Source organism: Homalodisca vitripennis, unplaced genomic scaffold, assembly GCF_021130785.1.
Source record: "Homalodisca vitripennis isolate AUS2020 unplaced genomic scaffold, UT_GWSS_2.1 ScUCBcl_2397;HRSCAF=7116, whole genome shotgun sequence".
Lineage (NCBI taxonomy): Eukaryota > Metazoa > Arthropoda > Insecta > Hemiptera > Cicadellidae > Homalodisca > Homalodisca vitripennis.
Window position 1 is genome coordinate 1 of NW_025778522.1, and position 24,404 is coordinate 24,404.

Here is a 24,404-nt window from a genome sequence, read left to right on the forward strand (position 1 = left end):
CTTGTGTAGTTTAGCCTTGTAGGCACATAGTTAGTAGTCCGGATTGAAAGAAGACCCCAGTTTACGGGGTTTTCGGTGAAACCGGACAAGAAACCAAATAAAAGGTGTAAGTGATTTAGTTTTAATTATTAAGAAGAAGTATTTTATTTTTGTTGGATACAAACAATTCCAAGCTATATTCAGGAATATAAAATGGTTTAACTATTGAATAAATTTATAATGAAATGTGCTCTTAACTAAAATTATATTAAGAAATGCAAAAATGTACAAAACATCAAATTAATTGTCAATTGAAGATAAGATAAATAAAAAAATTGTTAACATTACAAGACTACAATTTCATTTGGCAGAACACAAACTCCATTTTAAAATATTAATTATTTATGATACAAAACCAAATAATCTGGTTATAATTATATAGGTCATGGAGTATCTCCACCAGAGGATAACAGTGCATAAACTAATAATATACATATTTATTAGAGCAACCATGTTACAAATAAATTGCGCGAATCTGCTTGTAAAAAAAATTTATTAAGTAAATTATATAAAAAAGAACATGGAGTTTGTGTATCTGCAAAGTAAAGTGTGTAAAAGTTTGGAAAAAGTGAAAACAGTTTAATTAGTTTTTTATCATTGATTACAGTACTTGTAAAGTTTTTAAAATGGCACTCCTCAAAGTTGATCTTCTCACCAAAGAAGAACTAGTTTATGAATTAATGTTAAGGAATGTAAATACAGATAAGGACAGATAAAGTAACAGATTTGGAGAAAAAGGCTAAAGAAGTGTGATAAAATTAAATGTCCAGCCGAAAATTTTTAAACCTACAAAATAAACTTAAAAAATCTTGCTGAGGAATTTGAAATAATAAAAGTGAAAGTATCAAGCATTGAGAGTTCAGTGGAAGAAAGATATTAATAAGTAAATCAACTATTGACATTGTTAGGTTCGAACAAAAATTAAATCATTTACAAATTAGAATAACAAATTTGCTAAAATTTAAATTGGATAGTACTAAAGAGGGAAGAGTTACATAAATATATGGAAAAACTAGGTTTAGCTGAAACAAAATTTAAAACCCTCGAAGTTGACAGTAAGCTAAAAGAAGATATAGTTAGAAGGTTAAGTGAGACAAATATGGAGGAAGAAGACTTAAGTGATGTGTTTGAAAATAAACTAACTTTCAGTGCAAGTAAAAGTAGTGATAAAAACCCCAATAGCTGGCTTAACTTATAGAAAAGAGGGAGAGTGTGGTAATGATGAAGTTAATAATACATCAATATTTTCAAAACTTCCTAACCCGGTTGAGAAACACTTAAAAAACTTTAAAATTACGAATGGTTTAAATATTAGTGAATTACTTGAGTTCATAAAAAACTTATTAAAATTAAAGAACGAAACACATTTATTGGGTACAGAAGTTATAGAACTGTGCTTGGGTTAATGTGACCGGACCTCTACTTTCCAAAATAATGGAGTTGTAAAATCGGACAAAAAAGACATTCAGGAGTTAAATAGTGAATTGTTACATTATTTTGTACCTCTGGGCTTAAAAGAAAATTTAAAAAGGGAAACTGGTAACTAGACAACAAAAACCAGGGGAACCCCTTTCTGTTTATATAACTGAGGTTAGGGAAAACTCAAATATTTTAAATTGCAACTACAGTGAGGAAGAACTAGTGGAAATTATTAAGCTTGGAATAAATCAGGACGATAGAGCTAGGTTAGTATTCATGAAGAATCCAAAAACTTTTGAGGACCTTGATAGGTTATGTATACAAGCCTCAAAATGTGGCATATGCAGATCACCAAAGAAGAAATGTGAATGTTTAAAAAACTTTAATGTTAAGCCAAAATTTGTCAGTAATATTCAGGAAGTCAAGAAATGCTTTAATTGTAAATCGTGTAGGTCATATTGCAAAAAATTGTTACAGACCTAGAAATAATCTAAGAAATTTTGAACAAAAAAAACTTGAATTAAGGGAGAGGTTTTACAACCCCTCGGGAAGCCTCTCCCAAATAAACAGTAAACTTGTAAATAGTAAATGGATGTATAACAGTAATAAATTTAGTACTTTGAAAAAAACAGTATGTATAAAAAGCGAGGTTATGTACATTTATTTATAGATAAAGCCAGAGATGAAAGAAAACAATTTAAAAAGCAAATGTATAAAGTAAAAAGGAAGTTAAACAATGAAAATAGTAAAAACTGGTTTAAGTATAAAAAATAAAAGTTGTACTTTACCTAGTGTAGAAGTTGAATTTAGTAAAAATTTTAAAAGAAAATGTCCTTATTGACACAGGGAGTAGCATTAATTTTAATTAACGAAGACCATGCTAAATATGTTAGTTAAGGAAAAAACTTGTAAAAAAGGTGTATCCTTCTGATAGGGAATGTTTAACTGCTACAAATGATAAAATTGAGCTTATTGGTAGTTGCTTTGTTAAAATTAAAATTAGAAAGTTTAAGTTGGTATGTTAAATTTATGATTGGGAAAAATGTTGCTTGGAATATGATATTAGGAGCAAACTTTATGAGAGATGTTGGATTAGTTATAGATTTGAACAACGATGAATGTTATTTTAAATTTAATAAAAGTGTAAATATTGGCCTTGTTAACAACATTAATGTTATGAGTAATAATGTAAATGAAAATATCCAGATTGGTTTGTTTTAAGGCTAGAAAATGAAATTTTGGTAAGCTAGTCAATGCCTACCCTAATGTATTTACCGCTGAAATAAGGGGAAGCAATAGACTTTGAGTATGAAATCAAACTTAAAGATAAAGAGCCTGTAAACATTAGACCTTACCCATTAAGCCCTCTCCAAAAATGAAAATTATGAAGGAAATCATAGATGACTTATTAAGACAAAATATTATTAGACCTAGTTTATCGAGCTACTCTAGTCCTACCTTTTTAGTTGGTAAACCAAACAGTGATAAATTTCGCATGGTCATATAATTACTCTAAGTTGAACTCAAAGCTCGAAAAGGTTAAACTATCCTATTGGTGATTTACATCAAAGTTATCATTACTTGGAAGGAGCTTGTTATTTTACAGTTTTTGGATCTATGTAATTCCTTTTATCAAATAAAGATTAAAGAAAATTGTAAACACTTAACAGCTTTCTCTACACCATTTTCGAGCTAACGAGTGGAATAGGGTACCTTACGGCCTGCATTGTGGTTCTGGCTTATTAAGCTCATATCTTGGATAGAGTCCTTCATGGTATAAAATTTCAGTATTGTATGAATTTTGTAGATGACCTAATAGTATTTTCTAAAAGTTTGGAAGAGCAACATTATTCATTTAAAAGAAGTCATTAAAAGATTAAGTGATCACAATCTAACAGTGAATCCCAGTAAAGTGAAGTTTGCCTATAAGGAAGTGAGCTTTTTAGGCCATAAAATAAGTAAAAATCAAAATAAAAATAGACCCTGAAAGAACAGTTGCAATTAGGGAATTTGAACCTCCAAAGAATGTTAAACAAGTCAGTCGATTTATAGGAATGGTATCATATTTTTCTAAATACATAAAAGATTATGCTAAAATAGCTAGTCCATTAAAATGAACTCAGAAAAAATAAAGTAAAATTTAATTGGACAGTTGAGTGTAATGACAGTTTTGTGAAGCTAAAAATCATGTATAAGTAACCCCCCAGTGCTCAGGATATGCTGATTTTAATAAACCATTTATACTTATGTGTGACGCAAGCGAGATTGGTTTAGGAAGTACCTTACTTCAGGAATTTAATGGAGATAGGTTACCAATAGCTTACTATTCAAAGAAATTCACAGACGCAGAGAAATGTATGTCAGTATATGAGAAGGAAGCACTCTCTGTCATTTTAAGTATGGAAAAGTTTCATTCTTACCTAGAAATTCAGCCTTTTTTATTAATTACTGACAACAGCGCACTTTCTTGGGTATTAGGTCATTTTAGAAAGCTTGGTAGGTTAGGTAGGTGGGTAGAAAGAATATTAAGCTTGCCATTTAGAGTACAGCATGTGAAAGGAAGTGGACAACAAGGTGGCTGATTGTTTATCAAGGATGCATGAAATTGTTCTAGATGAAGCTAATAATAAGAATAAAATTAGTACAGATAATAGTAATAAGAAAAATAAGCAATACAAGAAACATAGATGTGTTAAATAAGAAGGTAGTTAAAGATGACAAAATTGATGTTATTCAATTAAATGTTATAAAAGATTTCCCATTAGCGTTCACTAAAATTGTACAACACCAGAAAAATGATGTAGAAATTCCAAAATATTGTTAAAAGTATAGAGAGAAAAGAAAATAGTGATAAGTTTTATTTAAATAAAGGTGTACTTATGTTTAGAATAAGTGATAGAAATAAGGGTAAAATTTATTTGCCAAAAATGTTGATTGAAATGATTTTTAATTATTATCACTCAAGTGTTCTTGGAGGTCATCCAGGTATACAAAAAGAACCATTGCAAAAGTCACAGAACATTTTTACAGGCCAAACTTAGTTAATGAAATTAAGAATAAAATTTAAGAACTGTGCTTTATGTAAAATGTCTAAGCCTGCTCAACGTATATACGAGGGCCAATTAATCGCTACTCATGCCAAACAAGCCTTGGAAAGAATATATATTGATATATTTGGTAGCTTAGTTTAGAAACTAAAGATGGGTTATAATATATATTTTAATTGTGGTTGATGATATGACAAGATACTTGTTGGTTAATACCTTTAAGAAATTGTAAGAGTATATCTGTCATAAGAAAATTAGAGGAAATTGTTTTTAATAATTTTTCAACTTGTCCAAGTACTTGTGTCAGATAATGGCAGTTGTTTTAAAAGTGAAGAGTTTAAGCAGTTTTTGTTTTAAGTATGGTATCTGAACATCATAAGTTAGTTCCTTACAAACCATCAGGGAATAGATCTGAGAGATACCTTAGAAATTTAAAAAGCATGTTACAAGCATTTTATCATGATAAGGCAAGATATGTGGAACAAAGATTTAAATTATTTACAAAATGAGTTTGAACACAGCTTTTAAATGAAAGTATAAATAGTACTCCATTTAAGCTTATGTTTAATCATAGTCCTAACCATGCTTTAAGTAATTTATGGCGAATAAATGACCTGATAGACAATAAGGTAACACCTCAAGAAATTAGTATAAAAATTAAAAAATGCAATAAAGAATGTAAAGAAATCTGTAGAACACAATAGAGGAAGAGTGAGATATTCAGAGGAAAAAGTCAAACACCCATTTAAATTAGGATCAAAGGTATTTTTAAAAACTCATTTTCTCAGTAATAAAGCGAATAAGTTTCAAAATAAGCTTGGTTTAAGGGTACACTGGCATTTACTCTGTGATATATTTCTTAAATCCTGTTGTTGTACTTATTCAAAAAATTGGTGAACCACATATTGTGAAAAGAGCACATATTAGTCAGTTAAACAACCAGCGTAGAATATTGTAGAATTGCTGAATTTAGTTAAGTGTTAACTTAAATAGTTAAGTTGTAAAATATACTGCATAAAATAATTATTGTAAATACAAGGCATTAAAACAGTTGTAAATGTAAATACTTTGAAGTTAATAGAATTCATAATACTGAATTTAATATGTTAAAGTGTATTAAATATGTTTGACTCACTGGATGTAAAATAAATTCAAAATTTGGAAATCTAACACTTGAAAGCTTTCCTTGTAACCGAAACGCTAACACTGACGAGACAAAACAACATGCGCCGCGACTACACACTGAACTTTTACGTAATTTGAATCACGGTATCACGAAACAAACTTTTTGATACGACTACTTCCACGGAACGCACTCAACTGAACTGAAAAGCTTTCAGGATATTTTCCAGTTTTGGTAAGGTTTTAACCTGCTTACAAAATAAATCCAGTAATTCAAACAAAATGTACATAATAGACTAAGATAAAAGTACACTTACAAAACGATAAGAAATTCATTAGAAAGAACATCATTGCAGGAAATCATTAGAATGATAATGATGTAATGACATTGTAATGCCATTAGGTTATTTTATAATGATGATAACAGACTATCTATAAACATCATTGAAATAACGTGCAATAGATAAGGTTGACAGTGATTAATGACTCTATTTAAGTTGTAGTGAATGTGCTGTGGAGCTGAGTTGTTATCTGCAGTTCAAACCTCTGTTGCTGCACGGGCGGCGGTTCCGGTAGTGGCACGGACATTGTTGTCATTGTTGACTGTTTGCCGTGCGGCCCTGGCCCGGCCCGCACCTCAGCCCGCATGTGGCTGGTTCCTATTCTCACTAGCCCCTAACATTACTGGTACCGGGCCCGTACCTCAGTGTCATGGGACAGGTAGAAGGAATGATGAATTGAACTTTTAATGGTTTAATAAAATAAAGTTTTAGTTTATATATCTTCAAATAGATTAAGATATAAAGGGATTATTTACTTTAAGAATTAAGCCTGAAGATAGGAATTAGTTGAATTTTGAGTTTTTATGTGTAAAACAAATATGTATTTGAAAAATGACATGTTGGCAAGTTTGAATATTTGGAAAATTTTCCTTTTTTTGAGGGAGAGATTTTGTAACCGTATTATGTAATTAAATAGTTATAATAAAACATTGTTAAATAAAAAAAAAATGGAAAATTGAACCAAATATTTTTATATGTAAATATGCTTAGTTTAATAAAAAAAAAAATTAATAAAACCTAAGATTGGTATAATGTTAAAATAAGGCATCCCTGAAATAGCTTGAATTGGAAAGTTCAGTTCTGTACATTTAAAACCAATAGTACTCCCATTGTAAGAAACTGAAATTTTTGATTGGTTCAGAGGTCTAAAACTTGCTAACCAATAGGAAACCTAGTTGGTTACTTGTCTTGTAATGTTAGAACAAAACTACTGGAGAGCTCTGCTCATTATCTTGTGTAGTTTAGCCTTGTAGGCACATAGTTAGTAGTCCCGGATTGAAAGAAGACCCCAGTTTACGGGGTTTTCGGTGAACCGGACAAGAAAACCAAATAAAAGGTGTAAGTGATTTAGTTTAATTATTAAGAAGAAGTATTTTTTATTTTTGTTTGGATACAAAAATTCAAGCTATATTCAGGAATATAAAAATGGTTTAACTATTGAAAATTTATAAATGAAATGTGCTCTTACTAAAATTATATTAAGAAATGCAAAAATGTACAAAACATCAAATTAATTGTCAATTGAAGATTGCAACAAGATAAATAAAAACATTGTTTAACATTACAAGACTACAATTTCATTTGGCAGAACACAAACTCCATTTAAATATTATTATTTTATGATACAAACCAAATAATCTGGTTATAATTATTTTGTCATGAAGTATCTCCACCAGAGGATACAGTGCTTAAACTAATAATATACATATTTAATTAGAGCAACCACGTTACAATACAGTAATACCGTTTAAAAATAATTCATATCAAAACAAACACCTTTCTTCCGGAATACTCCGCATCAAGGCATCGATTGCACAATTTAAATAATTTACTTCATCGTAGATAATGGCCTGCATTTAAGTAATGTTAATCCAAAACGTCTTTAATTAAATATATATTTCATATCAGCTTTAAAAATTAGTACTATTTTTGTGAACTACGCCGAATTATTAATATAACTAGAAGACCCTTAGTAACTTATAATTAGAGTCATGGACATAAGAAAATAGTAACTAAATTTTTGTGATGATAAAGATAATGTATTAATTAAACTCACGCCCCTGATACTCGTGTAGGCTCCTTTCTACTTGGTGCAGTCCCATGCAGCAGAGGAAGACTTGTTGTAGTAGAGAAGGTCTTGCAAACTTTCTTACAGCATGTATTTCTCATCACCAAAAATGACAGACACCTGAGGATCAATAATAGTATTAGAAATTATGGAGTTTCAACTGTAACAGAATAACTATTGGGAAATTTATTTGAGGAGCTGGGACCTTTTTAAATGTAGAGGTCTGTAGTCAACACAATCAGGAATTGGAACTTTCGGCTAATGGCGATACCTAAACTCCTCCTCAGAAATATAAAATATACTGTAGCATAAGACTTGCGTACGTCAGGGTCCTAAATGTGTTGTTTTCACCAACTAGTAACACAAACAGGCACAAAGAAACATCTACTGGCCGTGGTTTTCTGAGACATTGAATTTCACAGTTCAAATAGAGATAAATGTCAAGAGATAACAATATTGTCATCCCTTATTCTGATACGAAAATATAATTTAATTCATAAACTGCGAACCCCTTTTCAAACTTTAAAAATGTATAAATGTTAGATTAAAACAAGTATTTAACATATTTATACCATACTATAATCTATAGCCGTACATATATTTTACAATTCCTCGTGAGAATGATTTGAATGTAAATGTATATTAAATTTGAATGTAATCCCGGATATTAAACATAGTTCTAACAAAAAATAAAATTTAGTTAACCTATACTAATTAATGTTTGAAATAGTAACCTACTTTAATATTGTTAATCATGTTGAAATTATATAATATTACCTATTCTGTTTGTACGTGCTATTTATTAACTAACTAATACAAATTCAGCTTTATTTGGATGATCCTTTGGTTTTTTTAATAATAATCAACATGTTCGAGTCTATTATTAACATAAAGGATGCAGGATAAATGAGTTCGGAATTTAAACTGTTACTTTTGGACGGAGAGTTTTGTTGAGTAATAGATTTTGTACATTAGGGTATATGCGAAGCAAACATTAAAATTATCTATCTTACCTAAGAGTACCTAGAAACGGTTTTGTCATCGCACGACACGTGATGTTTGGTCATCCTGGCGTTGAAGGGCTCAGAGGTTGGTTGGTTCTTGTGCCTGGAGCGTTGTATTAGCTGAAAAGAATTTTCTGGAAGTGAAGGGGAATCCATGTATGCTTTTCACGTCCCCCAGAATGGTCAATAATAGATGAAAATTATTGATCACAATGAGGAGCGGAGTGTGAGGGGCTGGGAGTACCGAAGTGGGTGTATATCTGTAGAGTCGAGGGGCAACAAAACGATCCCGGTTGAGATTTGCGTAGGGGTTGGTGGACGGAATACATCTTCTGATATCCTCCTCAATCCTAGTGTATCCAGTATTCCTATCAAAACCACACATATATGTAATCACAACTGTTTCGTTACTAAAACTCTCCGTCCGTAACAGTTCAATTCAACGTCTGTTCCGAAACCCATTGTGATACAGTAATACCGTTTAAAAATAATTCATATCAAAACAAACACCTTTCTTCCGGAATACTCCGCATCAAGGCATCGATTGCACAATTTAAATAATTTACTTCATCGTAGATAATGGCCTGCATTTAAGTAATGTTAATCCAAAACGTCTTTAATTAAATATATTTCATATCAGCTTTAAAAATTAGTACTATTTTTGTGAACTACGCCGAATTATTAATATAACTAGAAGACCCTTAGTAACTTATAATTAGAGTCATGGACATAAGAAAATAGTAACTAAATTTTTGTGATGATAAAGATAATGTATTAATTAAACTCACGCCCCTGATACTCGTGTAGGCTCCTTTCTACTTGGTGCAGTCCCATGCAGCAGAGGAAGACTTGTTGTAGTAGAGAAGGTCTTGCAAACTTTCTTACAGCATGTATTTCTCATCACCAAAAATGACAGACACCTGAGGATCAATAATAGTATTAGAAATTATGGAGTTTCAACTGTAACAGAATAACTATTGGGAAATTTATTTGAGGAGCTGGGACCTTTTTAAATGTAGAGGTCTGTAGTCAACACAATCAGGAATTGGAACTTTCGGCTAATGGCGATACCTAAACTCCTCCTCAGAAATATAAAATATACTGTAGCATAAGACTTGCGTACGTCAGGGTCCTAAATGTGTTGTTTTCACCAACTAGTAACACAAACAGGCACAAAGAAACATCTACTGGCCGTGGTTTTCTGAGACATTGAATTTCACAGTTCAAATAGAGATAAATGTCAAGAGATAACAATATTGTCATCCCTTATTCTGATACGAAAATATAATTTAATTCATAAACTGCGAACCCCCTTTTCAAACTTTAAAAATGTATAAATGTTAGATTAAAACAAGTATTTAACATATTTATACCATACTATAATCTATAGCCGTACATATATTTTACAATTCCTCGTGAGAATGATTTGAATGTAAATGTATATTAAATTTGAATGTAATCCCGGATATTAAACATAGTTCTAACAAAAAATAAAATTTAGTTAACCTATACTAATTAATGTTTGAAATAGTAACCTACTTTAATATTGTTAATCATGTTGAAATTATATAATATTACCTATTCTGTTTGTACGTGCTATTTATTAACTAACTAATACAAATTCAGCTTTATTTGGATGATCCTTTGGTTTTTTTAATAATAATCAACATGTTCGAGTCTATTATTAACATAAAGGATGCAGGATAAATGAGTTCGGAATTTAAACTGTTACTTTTGGACGGAGAGTTTTGTTGAGTAATAGATTTTGTACATTAGGGTATATGCGAAGCAAACATTAAAATTATCTATCTTACCTAAGAGTACCTAGAAACGGTTTTGTCATCGCACGACACGTGATGTTTGGTCATCCTGGCGTTGAAGGGCTCAGAGGTTGGTTGGTTCTTGTGCCTGGAGCGTTGTATTAGCTGAAAAGAATTTTCTGGAAGTGAAGGGGAATCCATGTATGCTTTTCACGTCCCCCAGAATGGTCAATAATAGATGAAAATTATTGATCACAATGAGGAGCGGAGTGTGAGGGGCTGGGAGTACCGAAGTGGGTGTATATCTGTAGAGTCGAGGGGCAACAAAACGATCCCGGTTGAGATTTGCGTAGGGGTTGGTGGACGGAATACATCTTCTGATATCCTCCTCAATCCTAGTGTATCCAGTATTCCTATCAAAACCACACATATATGTAATCACAACTGTTTCGTTACTAAAACTCTCCGTCCGTAACAGTTCAATTCAACGTCTGTTCCGAAACCCATTGTGATACAGTAATACCGTTTAAAAATAATTCATATCAAAACAAACACCTTTCTTCCGGAATACTCCGCATCAAGGCATCGATTGCACAATTTAAATAATTTACTTCATCGTAGATAATGGCCTGCATTTAAGTAATGTTAATCCAAAACGTCTTTAATTAAATATATTTCATATCAGCTTTAAAAATTAGTACTATTTTTGTGAACTACGCCGAATTATTAATATAACTAGAAGACCCTTAGTAACTTATAATTAGAGTCATGGACATAAGAAAATAGTAACTAAATTTTTGTGATGATAAAGATAATGTATTAATTAAACTCACGCCCCTGATACTCGTGTAGGCTCCTTTCTACTTGGTGCAGTCCCATGCAGCAGAGGAAGACTTGTTGTAGTAGAGAAGGTCTTGCAAACTTTCTTACAGCATGTATTTCTCATCACCAAAAATGACAGACACCTGAGGATCAATAATAGTATTAGAAATTATGGAGTTTCAACTGTAACAGAATAACTATTGGGAAATTTATTTGAGGAGCTGGGACCTTTTTAAATGTAGAGGTCTGTAGTCAACACAATCAGGAATTGGAACTTTCGGCTAATGGCGATACCTAAACTCCTCCTCAGAAATATAAAATATACTGTAGCATAAGACTTGCGTACGTCAGGGTCCTAAATGTGTTGTTTTCACCAACTAGTAACACAAACAGGCACAAAGAAACATCTACTGGCCGTGGTTTTCTGAGACATTGAATTTCACAGTTCAAATAGAGATAAATGTCAAGAGATAACAATATTGTCATCCCTTATTCTGATACGAAAATATAATTTAATTCATAAACTGCGAACCCCCTTTTCAAACTTTAAAAATGTATAAATGTTAGATTAAAACAAGTATTTAACATATTTATACCATACTATAATCTATAGCCGTACATATATTTTACAATTCCTCGTGAGAATGATTTGAATGTAAATGTATATTAAATTTGAATGTAATCCCGGATATTAAACATAGTTCTAACAAAAAATAAAATTTAGTTAACCTATACTAATTAATGTTTGAAATAGTAACCTACTTTAATATTGTTAATCATGTTGAAATTATATAATATTACCTATTCTGTTTGTACGTGCTATTTATTAACTAACTAATACAAATTCAGCTTTATTTGGATGATCCTTTGGTTTTTTTAATAATAATCAACATGTTCGAGTCTATTATTAACATAAAGGATGCAGGATAAATGAGTTCGGAATTTAAACTGTTACTTTTGGACGGAGAGTTTTGTTGAGTAATAGATTTTGTACATTAGGGTATATGCGAAGCAAACATTAAAATTATCTATCTTACCTAAGAGTACCTAGAAACGGTTTTGTCATCGCACGACACGTGATGTTTGGTCATCCTGGCGTTGAAGGGCTCAGAGGTTGGTTGGTTCTTGTGCCTGGAGCGTTGTATTAGCTGAAAAGAATTTTCTGGAAGTGAAGGGGAATCCATGTATGCTTTTCACGTCCCCCAGAATGGTCAATAATAGATGAAAATTATTGATCACAATGAGGAGCGGAGTGTGAGGGGCTGGGAGTACCGAAGTGGGTGTATATCTGTAGAGTCGAGGGGCAACAAAACGATCCCGGTTGAGATTTGCGTAGGGGTTGGTGGACGGAATACATCTTCTGATATCCTCCTCAATCCTAGTGTATCCAGTATTCCTATCAAAACCACACATATATGTAATCACAACTGTTTCGTTACTAAAACTCTCCGTCCGTAACAGTTCAATTCAACGTCTGTTCCGAAACCCATTGTGATACAGTAATACCGTTTAAAAATAATTCATATCAAAACAAACACCTTTCTTCCGGAATACTCCGCATCAAGGCATCGATTGCACAATTTAAATAATTTACTTCATCGTAGATAATGGCCTGCATTTAAGTAATGTTAATCCAAAACGTCTTTAATTAAATATATTTCATATCAGCTTTAAAAATTAGTACTATTTTTGTGAACTACGCCGAATTATTAATATAACTAGAAGACCCTTAGTAACTTATAATTAGAGTCATGGACATAAGAAAATAGTAACTAAATTTTTGTGATGATAAAGATAATGTATTAATTAAACTCACGCCCCTGATACTCGTGTAGGCTCCTTTCTACTTGGTGCAGTCCCATGCAGCAGAGGAAGACTTGTTGTAGTAGAGAAGGTCTTGCAAACTTTCTTACAGCATGTATTTCTCATCACCAAAAATGACAGACACCTGAGGATCAATAATAGTATTAGAAATTATGGAGTTTCAACTGTAACAGAATAACTATTGGGAAATTTATTTGAGGAGCTGGGACCTTTTTAAATGTAGAGGTCTGTAGTCAACACAATCAGGAATTGGAACTTTCGGCTAATGGCGATACCTAAACTCCTCCTCAGAAATATAAAATATACTGTAGCATAAGACTTGCGTACGTCAGGGTCCTAAATGTGTTGTTTTCACCAACTAGTAACACAAACAGGCACAAAGAAACATCTACTGGCCGTGGTTTTCTGAGACATTGAATTTCACAGTTCAAATAGAGATAAATGTCAAGAGATAACAATATTGTCATCCCTTATTCTGATACGAAAATATAATTTAATTCATAAACTGCGAACCCCCTTTTCAAACTTTAAAAATGTATAAATGTTAGATTAAAACAAGTATTTAACATATTTATACCATACTATAATCTATAGCCGTACATATATTTTACAATTCCTCGTGAGAATGATTTGAATGTAAATGTATATTAAATTTGAATGTAATCCCGGATATTAAACATAGTTCTAACAAAAAATAAAATTTAGTTAACCTATACTAATTAATGTTTGAAATAGTAACCTACTTTAATATTGTTAATCATGTTGAAATTATATAATATTACCTATTCTGTTTGTACGTGCTATTTATTAACTAACTAATACAAATTCAGCTTTATTTGGATGATCCTTTGGTTTTTTTAATAATAATCAACATGTTCGAGTCTATTATTAACATAAAGGATGCAGGATAAATGAGTTCGGAATTTAAACTGTTACTTTTGGACGGAGAGTTTTGTTGAGTAATAGATTTTGTACATTAGGGTATATGCGAAGCAAACATTAAAATTATCTATCTTACCTAAGAGTACCTAGAAACGGTTTTGTCATCGCACGACACGTGATGTTTGGTCATCCTGGCGTTGAAGGGCTCAGAGGTTGGTTGGTTCTTGTGCCTGGAGCGTTGTATTAGCTGAAAAGAATTTTCTGGAAGTGAAGGGGAATCCATGTATGCTTTTCACGTCCCCCAGAATGGTCAATAATAGATGAAAATTATTGATCACAATGAGGAGCGGAGTGTGAGGGGCTGGGAGTACCGAAGTGGGTGTATATCTGTAGAGTCGAGGGGCAACAAAACGATCCCGGTTGAGATTTGCGTAGGGGTTGGTGGACGGAATACATCTTCTGATATCCTCCTCAATCCTAGTGTATCCAGTATTCCTATCAAAACCACACATATATGTAATCACAACTGTTTCGTTACTAAAACTCTCCGTCCGTAACAGTTCAATTCAACGTCTGTTCCGAAACCCATTGTGATACAGTAATACCGTTTAAAAATAATTCATATCAAAACAAACACCTTTCTTCCGGAATACTCCGCATCAAGGCATCGATTGCACAATTTAAATAATTTACTTCATCGTAGATAATGGCCTGCATTTAAGTAATGTTAATCCAAAACGTCTTTAATTAAATATATTTCATATCAGCTTTAAAAATTAGTACTATTTTTGTGAACTACGCCGAATTATTAATATAACTAGAAGACCCTTAGTAACTTATAATTAGAGTCATGGACATAAGAAAATAGTAACTAAATTTTTGTGATGATAAAGATAATGTATTAATTAAACTCACGCCCCTGATACTCGTGTAGGCTCCTTTCTACTTGGTGCAGTCCCATGCAGCAGAGGAAGACTTGTTGTAGTAGAGAAGGTCTTGCAAACTTTCTTACAGCATGTATTTCTCATCACCAAAAATGACAGACACCTGAGGATCAATAATAGTATTAGAAATTATGGAGTTTCAACTGTAACAGAATAACTATTGGGAAATTTATTTGAGGAGCTGGGACCTTTTTAAATGTAGAGGTCTGTAGTCAACACAATCAGGAATTGGAACTTTCGGCTAATGGCGATACCTAAACTCCTCCTCAGAAATATAAAATATACTGTAGCATAAGACTTGCGTACGTCAGGGTCCTAAATGTGTTGTTTTCACCAACTAGTAACACAAACAGGCACAAAGAAACATCTACTGGCCGTGGTTTTCTGAGACATTGAATTTCACAGTTCAAATAGAGATAAATGTCAAGAGATAACAATATTGTCATCCCTTATTCTGATACGAAAATATAATTTAATTCATAAACTGCGAACCCCCTTTTCAAACTTTAAAAATGTATAAATGTTAGATTAAAACAAGTATTTAACATATTTATACCATACTATAATCTATAGCCGTACATATATTTTACAATTCCTCGTGAGAATGATTTGAATGTAAATGTATATTAAATTTGAATGTAATCCCGGATATTAAACATAGTTCTAACAAAAAATAAAATTTAGTTAACCTATACTAATTAATGTTTGAAATAGTAACCTACTTTAATATTGTTAATCATGTTGAAATTATATAATATTACCTATTCTGTTTGTACGTGCTATTTATTAACTAACTAATACAAATTCAGCTTTATTTGGATGATCCTTTGGTTTTTTTAATAATAATCAACATGTTCGAGTCTATTATTAACATAAAGGATGCAGGATAAATGAGTTCGGAATTTAAACTGTTACTTTTGGACGGAGAGTTTTGTTGAGTAATAGATTTTGTACATTAGGGTATATGCGAAGCAAACATTAAAATTATCTATCTTACCTAAGAGTACCTAGAAACGGTTTTGTCATCGCACGACACGTGATGTTTGGTCATCCTGGCGTTGAAGGGCTCAGAGGTTGGTTGGTTCTTGTGCCTGGAGCGTTGTATTAGCTGAAAAGAATTTTCTGGAAGTGAAGGGGAATCCATGTATGCTTTTCACGTCCCCCAGAATGGTCAATAATAGATGAAAATTATTGATCACAATGAGGAGCGGAGTGTGAGGGGCTGGGAGTACCGAAGTGGGTGTATATCTGTAGAGTCGAGGGGCAACAAAACGATCCCGGTTGAGATTTGCGTAGGGGTTGGTGGACGGAATACATCTTCTGATATCCTCCTCAATCCTAGTGTATCCAGTATTCCTATCAAAACCACACATATATGTAATCACAACTGTTTCGTTACTAAAACTCTCCGTCCGTAACAGTTCAATTCAACGTCTGTTCCGAAACCCATTGTGATACAGTAATACCGTTTAAAAATAATTCATATCAAAACAAACACCTTTCTTCCGGAATACTCCGCATCAAGGCATCGATTGCACAATTTAAATAATTTACTTCATCGTAGATAATGGCCTGCATTTAAGTAATGTTAATCCAAAACGTCTTTAATTAAATATATTTCATATCAGCTTTAAAAATTAGTACTATTTTTGTGAACTACGCCGAATTATTAATATAACTAGAAGACCCTTAGTAACTTATAATTAGAGTCATGGACATAAGAAAATAGTAACTAAATTTTTGTGATGATAAAGATAATGTATTAATTAAACTCACGCCCCTGATACTCGTGTAGGCTCCTTTCTACTTGGTGCAGTCCCATGCAGCAGAGGAAGACTTGTTGTAGTAGAGAAGGTCTTGCAAACTTTCTTACAGCATGTATTTCTCATCACCAAAAATGACAGACACCTGAGGATCAATAATAGTATTAGAAATTATGGAGTTTCAACTGTAACAGAATAACTATTGGGAAATTTATTTGAGGAGCTGGGACCTTTTTAAATGTAGAGGTCTGTAGTCAACACAATCAGGAATTGGAACTTTCGGCTAATGGCGATACCTAAACTCCTCCTCAGAAATATAAAATATACTGTAGCATAAGACTTGCGTACGTCAGGGTCCTAAATGTGTTGTTTTCACCAACTAGTAACACAAACAGGCACAAAGAAACATCTACTGGCCGTGGTTTTCTGAGACATTGAATTTCACAGTTCAAATAGAGATAAATGTCAAGAGATAACAATATTGTCATCCCTTATTCTGATACGAAAATATAATTTAATTCATAAACTGCGAACCCCCTTTTCAAACTTTAAAAATGTATAAATGTTAGATTAAAACAAGTATTTAACATATTTATACCATACTATAATCTATAGCCGTACATATATTTTACAATTCCTCGTGAGAATGATTTGAATGTAAATGTATATTAAATTTGAATGTAATCCCGGATATTAAACATAGTTCTAACAAAAAATAAAATTTAGTTAACCTATACTAATTAATGTTTGAAATAGTAACCTACTTTAATATTGTTAATCATGTTGAAATTATATAATATTACCTATTCTGTTTGTACGTGCTATTTATTAACTAACTAATACAAATTCAGCTTTATTTGGATGATCCTTTGGTTTTTTTAATAATAATCAACATGTTCGAGTCTATTATTAACATAAAGGATGCAGGATAAATGAGTTCGGAATTTAAACTGTTACTTTTGGACGGAGAGTTTTGTTGAGTAATAGATTTTGTACATTAGGGTATATGCGAAGCAAACATTAAAATTATCTATCTTACCTAAGAGTACCTAGAAACGGTTTTGTCATCGCACGACACGTGATGTTTGGTCATCCTGGCGTTGAAGGGCTCAGAGGTTGGTTGGTTCTTGTGCCTGGAGCGTTGTATTAGCTGAAAAGAATTTTCTGGAAGTGAAGGGGAATCCATGTATGCTTTTCACGTCCCCCAGAATGGTCAATAATAGATGAAAATTATTGATCACAATGAGGAGCGGAGTGTGAGGGGCTGGGAGAGTACCGAAGTGGGTGTATATCTGTAGAGTCGAGGGGCAACAAAACGATCCCGGTTGAGATTTGCGTAGGGGTTGGTGGACGGAATACATCTTCTGATATCCTCCTCAATCCTAGTGTATCCAGTATTCCTATCAAAACCACACATATATGTAATCACAACTGTTTCGTTACTAAAACTCTCCGTCCGTAACAGTTCAATTCAACGTCTGTTCCGAAACCCATTGTGATACAGTAATACCGTTTAAAAATAATTCATATCAAAACAAACACCTTTCTTCCGGAATACTCCGCATCAAGGCATCGATTGCACAATTTAAATATTTTACTTCATCGTAGATAATGGCCTGCATTTAAGTAATGTTAATCCAAAACGTCTTTAATTAAATATATTTCATATCAGCTTTAAAAATTAGTACTATTTTTGTGAACTACGCCGAATTATTAATATAACTAGAAGACCCTTAGTAACTTATAATTAGAGTCATGGACATAAGAAAATAGTAACTAAATTTTTGTGATGATAAAGATAATGTATTAATTAAACTCACGCCCCTGATACTCGTGTAGGCTCCTTTCTACTTGGTGCAGTCCCATGCAGCAGAGGAAGACTTGTTGTAGTAGAGAAGGTCTTGCAAACTTTCTTACAGCATGTATTTCTCATCACCAAAAATGACAGACACCTGAGGATCAATAATAGTATTAGAAATTATGGAGTTTCAACTGTAACAGAATAACTATTGGGAAATTTATTTGAGGAGCTGGGACCTTTTTAAATGTAGAGGTCTGTAGTCAACACAATCAGGAATTGGAACTTTCGGCTAATGGCGATACCTAAACTCCTCCTCAGAAATATAAAATATACTGTAGCATAAGACTTGCGTACGTCAGGGTCCTAAATGTGTTGTTTTCACCAACTAGTAACACAAACAGGCAGAAAGAAACATCTACTGGCCGTGGTTTTCTGAGACATTGAATTTTACAGTTCAAATAGAGATAAATGTCAAGAGATAACAATATTGTCATCCCTTATTCTATTGTGATACAGTAATACCGTTTAAAATAATATTACAAGTGTTTCGTTTTTACCAACTACTAACAGAAATAGGCAGAAACATCCACTGTCCTTGTTTTCTGAGACAGTGCACTTCAAAGTCAATATAAATATAAATGTCTAGAGATAGCAAATATTGCCATTCCCTATAATCCTACAATACTACACTTTATTCAATAAATTGCCTATGTAATACTGAAACTGTATAAATGTTTAGAAATCAGTTAAAATGAAGTATTTAACATAATTATACCAATATTATGGTGTGTATGACTGTACATATATTTCACGATTTCTCTTGTGAGAAAATTTTCTGTAAATTTACATTGCATTTCAATTTAATCTCCGATGTAGTTCTCATCACTGGAAATACCAGATACCTGAGGTTCAATAATAATAATAAAATTATTGAGTTCTACCTCATCCAGAATAATTATTGAGAAATTTATTTCAGGAGCTTGGACCTTTTTAACTGTAGAGGTCTGTATTCATTATGATCAGGAACTTAGAGTCTTGGACGGTACCAATACTCCTACTGAGAAATATAAAATATACTGGAGCATATGATTTCCGTTAGTCAGAGTCCTAAATATGTTGTTTTTACCAACTAGTAACACAAAAAGGCACAAACATCTACTAGCCGTGGTTTCTATCACCGTTGGCTATCACACTACACGTTAAGGATTACTCCGCATTAAGGTATTGGTTGCACAATGAAATTGTTGAAATAATTTGGCCTCACCGTAGAGAATGACTTGCATTACATCAACGTTAATCTTAAACATCCATTAACAACAATATTTCCTATCAGTTTTAGAGTTTAGTTTAATTTTTCCACTGAACTACGCCCTATTATTAAAATTACTACAAGAGTCTTATTTTTTCACAATCAGAGTCGTTGAAATAAGTAAATAGTAACTAATTGCTTGTGATGATAAAGATAATTTATTTAGTTAAACTCACGACCTGGACACGGCTCCTTCTTGTTGTTGCCACATTTTGGTTGATTCTCAAGATTCATGTTGATAATTTATCCCAAAGTTGTTAACCATTACCATAGAAATAGTATCAACAATATCCTTAATTGTGCTTTTTATACAAATAAACTATGTAACTTTAGCTTTTAGTGCCCTTTTAAGTATATTTAATATTTAAAAATCAGTTTTCACTTAATTTTTTTTGAGTTGATAGAAGATCTTGTGACACTGTGAAAACTACTAAACAAACATTTTAAAACTTGTTCCAAATCAATTTTGTAATTCCTTTTAGTTATAGCGTTACAGAAAAATATGTGATTTTTTACTTATTAATTATAAAATAATATTTTTAGTTGAGTTGGGTCTTGAAAATAACATGATTATTTATTTATTTACATATAGGAAACATAAACATAATTTTGACTTTATTAATCAGACACTTAAACAAAAACACCTGATTATGAAATCTAAAGCCAATAAAAATTCACAAAATTATTTATCAATTTCACAATAACCAAATTTGTTAGTTTATATTACTAGATGTTGTATTATATAATTTTAAATATACAAGCCTGTAAAAGTTGTTTGAAGGAATTCTCATTAATTTAATCAAAATATTCTATCTTTCATGTTAAATTCTTATATTCAATACAATGAAAAAATCTTACAAAAAATATAGTCTTTAGGATGTCTCAAGTTCTAAATTAACATATGTAGCAGTATTGCAGGTTTGGCAATATAAAACCGCAAATAAAATAAGGAAAAATAAAACTTTTATTTTATTCATTCTGAAAAACCATAAAAACTTATTAATTTTTGATTTCATTTCTGGATATTTAAGAGGCGGAATTAGTACGAAACTGAGATAAAGAGTCAAAATTTAATATCAAATTTTAATGTGAAACCATCTAGAGAGACACATTGTAGAAGCGCTACTTTATACTCGAAGGATTTCAGAAACACAAATCTTCCCTAGTTTGATTATGACGTGAAATATGATACAGCGTAAAATTCAAAATCTACACAATATGTACCAAATAGTCACTACATAGTAAATATAATACTTATTGTTTATTATTTACTTGTATTGCTATGTATACTTCAACCTTATTGCCATATTAATAACGATATTTAAAATTTAAGCTACTTGCAATCAAAGAACCACCAACGTACATCAACTAAAAATAATATTATAGCCCGATTCAGTGAGCTAAAGATACACATTTTAAAATTATAAATGTAAAATACCTTTCAAAATTTTAATTCTTCAGTAAAAGTTTTATGGTACGTTTTGTAACTTCTGTGGCGTCATGGCCAAACAATATCTTCGAATTCTCCCCCTCATGTCATTTTGAGTTGTTCTCGATATTTCAAATTTTACATCATTTGATCTTTGAGAAATTTCCAGAGAAAGAAATTCACCATAGTCAAGCTTGTGAGCAAGTTAGTCAACTCATATCCCGGACATACATATGTCAGGGTTTATATTGTCCATCAATAAGCCTACTACGTACAGCGTAGTTGCAAACACGAAGTCTGCTGTCTTACATCTATATAGATATACCGTAAATACCTGAGGATTTGTATGACAATTTTATTTCTATACAGGCAAAAGATTCAGTTTATTGTCATAGCATGCTCCCTCATGAGATTTGGCAAAGGGTTTGCGAAATCTAACCTACTGCAAGATATCTCTAGAAACTAAGGAACGAGCTATAGATTACATATTTTGCTAAGACTCCTTTTCAGTCTGTTTATCTGTCTGCAAGAGTTAATGTCGGTAAAGTGTTTTCAGAGGTACATCTGTGTCTTAGATTTCCGTTTATGCTTCTAAGAAAATGAGATACACAAAATTATACAATACGTATTTAAACATTTTGGTCTGTGTAAGAAAATAGTTTCGGTTAACGCGGCTTGTTTTGTGAGTGATATATTTAGGATTACTTTATTTCATTGGGGAATGAAAACTCAAACGACTATTCCATATAACCCCTAAAATCACAAATGTTAAAGATATATCCGAAACTTGAGTAGCATTTTATCTTGTTTTTATAATGATTATATGAAGAAAGTGACAGAGAATTAATTATGGACAATTCAGCAAAGTATTAATGTATTTGTAAATATTGCGACTAGTTACTCGTAACTTTGTTTTACATTAAAAACCTTGTTGATCGTATTAAAATGAGGACTGAATGAAATTTACAACAAAAAACAAAAAACTTCATTTTAATAACTTAAGACTTTCAATTTTCAATTTAATTTTTATCGGGAGTTATGAACTGATGTTTTGTAAGAATTGATACTCTTAAAATATGAAAAATTTATAATTGACTGGATATTTAATTTTAACGTTATGGATAGCACCACCCCTCAACCCAGTAGATCCAGCGGATAGTCTTTCGTTCTTAGGTCTAAAGTGGTCCGTGAACTTGCCAACCCGAGTGACAGCGACTTCGAGCACAGCAAACGTCGCCATTATAATGAGAGATTATACATTTAGTGGATTATAAATTGCTTTTTTATCTCCTCAAACTTATATTAGGATAATTTTATTAGCAAATATATAGTTCAAGATCTTCAAACTAATTGCAAAGTATAACCGACTACAGTGTAGGCCAAGTAAAACCTGAACTTCAGAGACCCTATCAAAGCGACCACATATTTCCCTATCGGCTGACTGATAAAAACGAATAAATAAGGAGGAATACATAGGATAATACAAGGAAGAATCTTCTAAGTTTCAATTTTTATGGCTTTTAATACTTTAACTGTTATTCTATTTACGTTTAACGAGGAAAATTTCTATAAAACTGGTTCTTGCAGCGCCAGACGACAAGTTTATGTTACCCAGATGTTTCGAGTTGGTGTGAAAAAGGCCAGAGAGTAAGGAGAACCCAGTTAGTGGTTACCAGATCAGTTCACCAAGAACTCACGTTATTCAATAAAGTGAGAGTTGTGTTATTAATGAATAAACACAACAATGAACATTCAAACTTAGTAAGGCTATAGAGTAAGGAGGATATGGTTGTGTTTACTAGATCAGTCGCTAGTTATATAGAGCAAGTATAAATTGTCAGGGAATTTTAATTAGTAGTTAGCAGGTCAGTCAGATGCATCGAATTAGTGGAGTTAATAACACAGAACAAATAGCCAGGGGATTTTAATTGATGGTTAGCAGGTCAGTCAGTCTGATGTATCGAGTTAGTGAGGTCAGAGAATCAAAAGGATCCAGGCCAAGAGAATAAGGAGGCTCCAGTTACTAGTTAGTAGATCAGTCAACAAGTAAATAGAGTTCAAGGAAATTGTCAGGGGTTATAAAATCATCGAGTAACAGTCAGTCAGTCAGATGTAAGGACGGTCCAGATAGTGGTTTCCAGATCCGTTAATAAGTATATAGAGTTACTGAAAATAGTCAGGTGATTCCAATTAGTGGTTAACAGGTTACTCTGCCAGATGTATAGACTTAGTGGAATTATTAAGACAGGCTAAATAGTTAGAGGATATCAATTTGTGGTTAACAGCTCAGTATCGAGTTAGTGAGTGGAGTTACTGACAGTAAATGTATTCCAGTTGGTGGTCAGCAGGCCATACAGTCGAGTTTCATAATGCACCGCATTAAATCTTAGGTGTTTAGGACTGCCAGAAAACTAAGATTAAGAGATATGGATTAAGAGTATAGACCTAGCGTACTATACGCGCCCGAGTAGCTACGGGGAATCGAGAGCTCTGTGCATTAGTCGGTAAAGTTTTATTAATGAAAAAGACATCAATGAACATTCACACATAGTATAAATAGTAAGCATACTACTCGTACATGTCTCAGTCATGACCCTAAACCAGCCAGTCAATATTATCACTGTCTTACTTCAAATCCACAGATACATCTATAGAAAATACCTTATACTCTGTCTACATTGTCATATATTTTTATCTACTTCCTACAATATAAATCCAACCTCAAACTATACAGCTATAAATAGTGCTTATAAATTAATCGTGATCTTCGTAAATCTGCCACAGTCTACACACAGGGCACTGGGGTTACTACAGACATATCTATCTACAAATTTACTCACTACCGGAGCTATGATTGGTGCAAAATGTATTGATTTGACTTACCCTTTTGTAGAATAATCCTGCAGAATCTACAGAGCCTGTTCTTCTCAGATCCAAAAAAGTCAACTTCAGATAGCACGAACAAATCCTGGAGGATCATCATGAAGCCTCAAACACAATTTATCGTAATTTTATTAATGTGTTTAACTTTATTAGCGTTTTCATGGCAACGGTGTTTACAATTGCTCGATGCATATTGTTAAGACGAGAAAGACATTGCCTGAACGAA

At 32.3% G+C, this 24,404-nt stretch overlaps 5 protein-coding genes across 5 annotated transcripts; all 5 read right to left on the bottom strand.

The window, feature by feature from the left end:
* Positions 1-8,667: 8,667 nt before the first annotated feature.
* Positions 8,668-10,623, bottom strand: LOC124372017. Its single transcript, XM_046830391.1, has 2 exons — positions 10,576-10,623; positions 8,668-9,129 (listed from the first exon to the last, which is right to left on the bottom strand). The coding sequence occupies exons 1-2, from the start codon at positions 10,602-10,604 to the stop codon at positions 8,841-8,843; spliced, it is 318 nt and encodes a 105-aa protein (XP_046686347.1). The 5' UTR covers positions 10,605-10,623; the 3' UTR covers positions 8,668-8,840.
* On the bottom strand, positions 10,623-12,428 carry LOC124372018. The gene is made up of 2 exons (XM_046830392.1): positions 12,381-12,428; positions 10,623-10,934 (listed from the first exon to the last, which is right to left on the bottom strand). The coding sequence occupies exons 1-2, from the start codon at positions 12,407-12,409 to the stop codon at positions 10,646-10,648; spliced, it is 318 nt and encodes a 105-aa protein (XP_046686348.1). The 5' UTR covers positions 12,410-12,428; the 3' UTR covers positions 10,623-10,645.
* On the bottom strand, positions 12,428-14,233 carry LOC124372019. The gene is made up of 2 exons (XM_046830393.1): positions 14,186-14,233; positions 12,428-12,739 (listed from the first exon to the last, which is right to left on the bottom strand). The coding sequence occupies exons 1-2, from the start codon at positions 14,212-14,214 to the stop codon at positions 12,451-12,453; spliced, it is 318 nt and encodes a 105-aa protein (XP_046686349.1). The 5' UTR covers positions 14,215-14,233; the 3' UTR covers positions 12,428-12,450.
* LOC124372020 lies at positions 14,233-16,038 on the bottom strand. Its single transcript, XM_046830395.1, has 2 exons — positions 15,991-16,038; positions 14,233-14,544 (listed from the first exon to the last, which is right to left on the bottom strand). The coding sequence occupies exons 1-2, from the start codon at positions 16,017-16,019 to the stop codon at positions 14,256-14,258; spliced, it is 318 nt and encodes a 105-aa protein (XP_046686351.1). The 5' UTR covers positions 16,020-16,038; the 3' UTR covers positions 14,233-14,255.
* LOC124372021 lies at positions 16,038-17,843 on the bottom strand. Its single transcript, XM_046830396.1, has 2 exons — positions 17,796-17,843; positions 16,038-16,349 (listed from the first exon to the last, which is right to left on the bottom strand). The coding sequence occupies exons 1-2, from the start codon at positions 17,822-17,824 to the stop codon at positions 16,061-16,063; spliced, it is 318 nt and encodes a 105-aa protein (XP_046686352.1). The 5' UTR covers positions 17,825-17,843; the 3' UTR covers positions 16,038-16,060.
* Between the last annotated feature and the right edge of the window lie 6,561 nt (positions 17,844-24,404).

Excerpts from the sequence above, each read along its gene's own strand:
- LOC124372017 (XM_046830391.1), bottom strand. The coding sequence starts at position 10,604 with ATGACAAAACCGTTTCTAGGTACTCTTAG. Across the intron at positions 9,130-10,575 it reads CCGTTTCTAGGTACTCTTAG|GAATACTGGATACACTAGGA; the intron begins GTAAGATAGATA and ends TGGTTTTGATAG.
- LOC124372018 (XM_046830392.1), bottom strand. The coding sequence starts at position 12,409 with ATGACAAAACCGTTTCTAGGTACTCTTAG. Across the intron at positions 10,935-12,380 it reads CCGTTTCTAGGTACTCTTAG|GAATACTGGATACACTAGGA; the intron begins GTAAGATAGATA and ends TGGTTTTGATAG.
- LOC124372019 (XM_046830393.1), bottom strand. The coding sequence starts at position 14,214 with ATGACAAAACCGTTTCTAGGTACTCTTAG. Across the intron at positions 12,740-14,185 it reads CCGTTTCTAGGTACTCTTAG|GAATACTGGATACACTAGGA; the intron begins GTAAGATAGATA and ends TGGTTTTGATAG.
- LOC124372020 (XM_046830395.1), bottom strand. The coding sequence starts at position 16,019 with ATGACAAAACCGTTTCTAGGTACTCTTAG. Across the intron at positions 14,545-15,990 it reads CCGTTTCTAGGTACTCTTAG|GAATACTGGATACACTAGGA; the intron begins GTAAGATAGATA and ends TGGTTTTGATAG.
- LOC124372021 (XM_046830396.1), bottom strand. The coding sequence starts at position 17,824 with ATGACAAAACCGTTTCTAGGTACTCTTAG. Across the intron at positions 16,350-17,795 it reads CCGTTTCTAGGTACTCTTAG|GAATACTGGATACACTAGGA; the intron begins GTAAGATAGATA and ends TGGTTTTGATAG.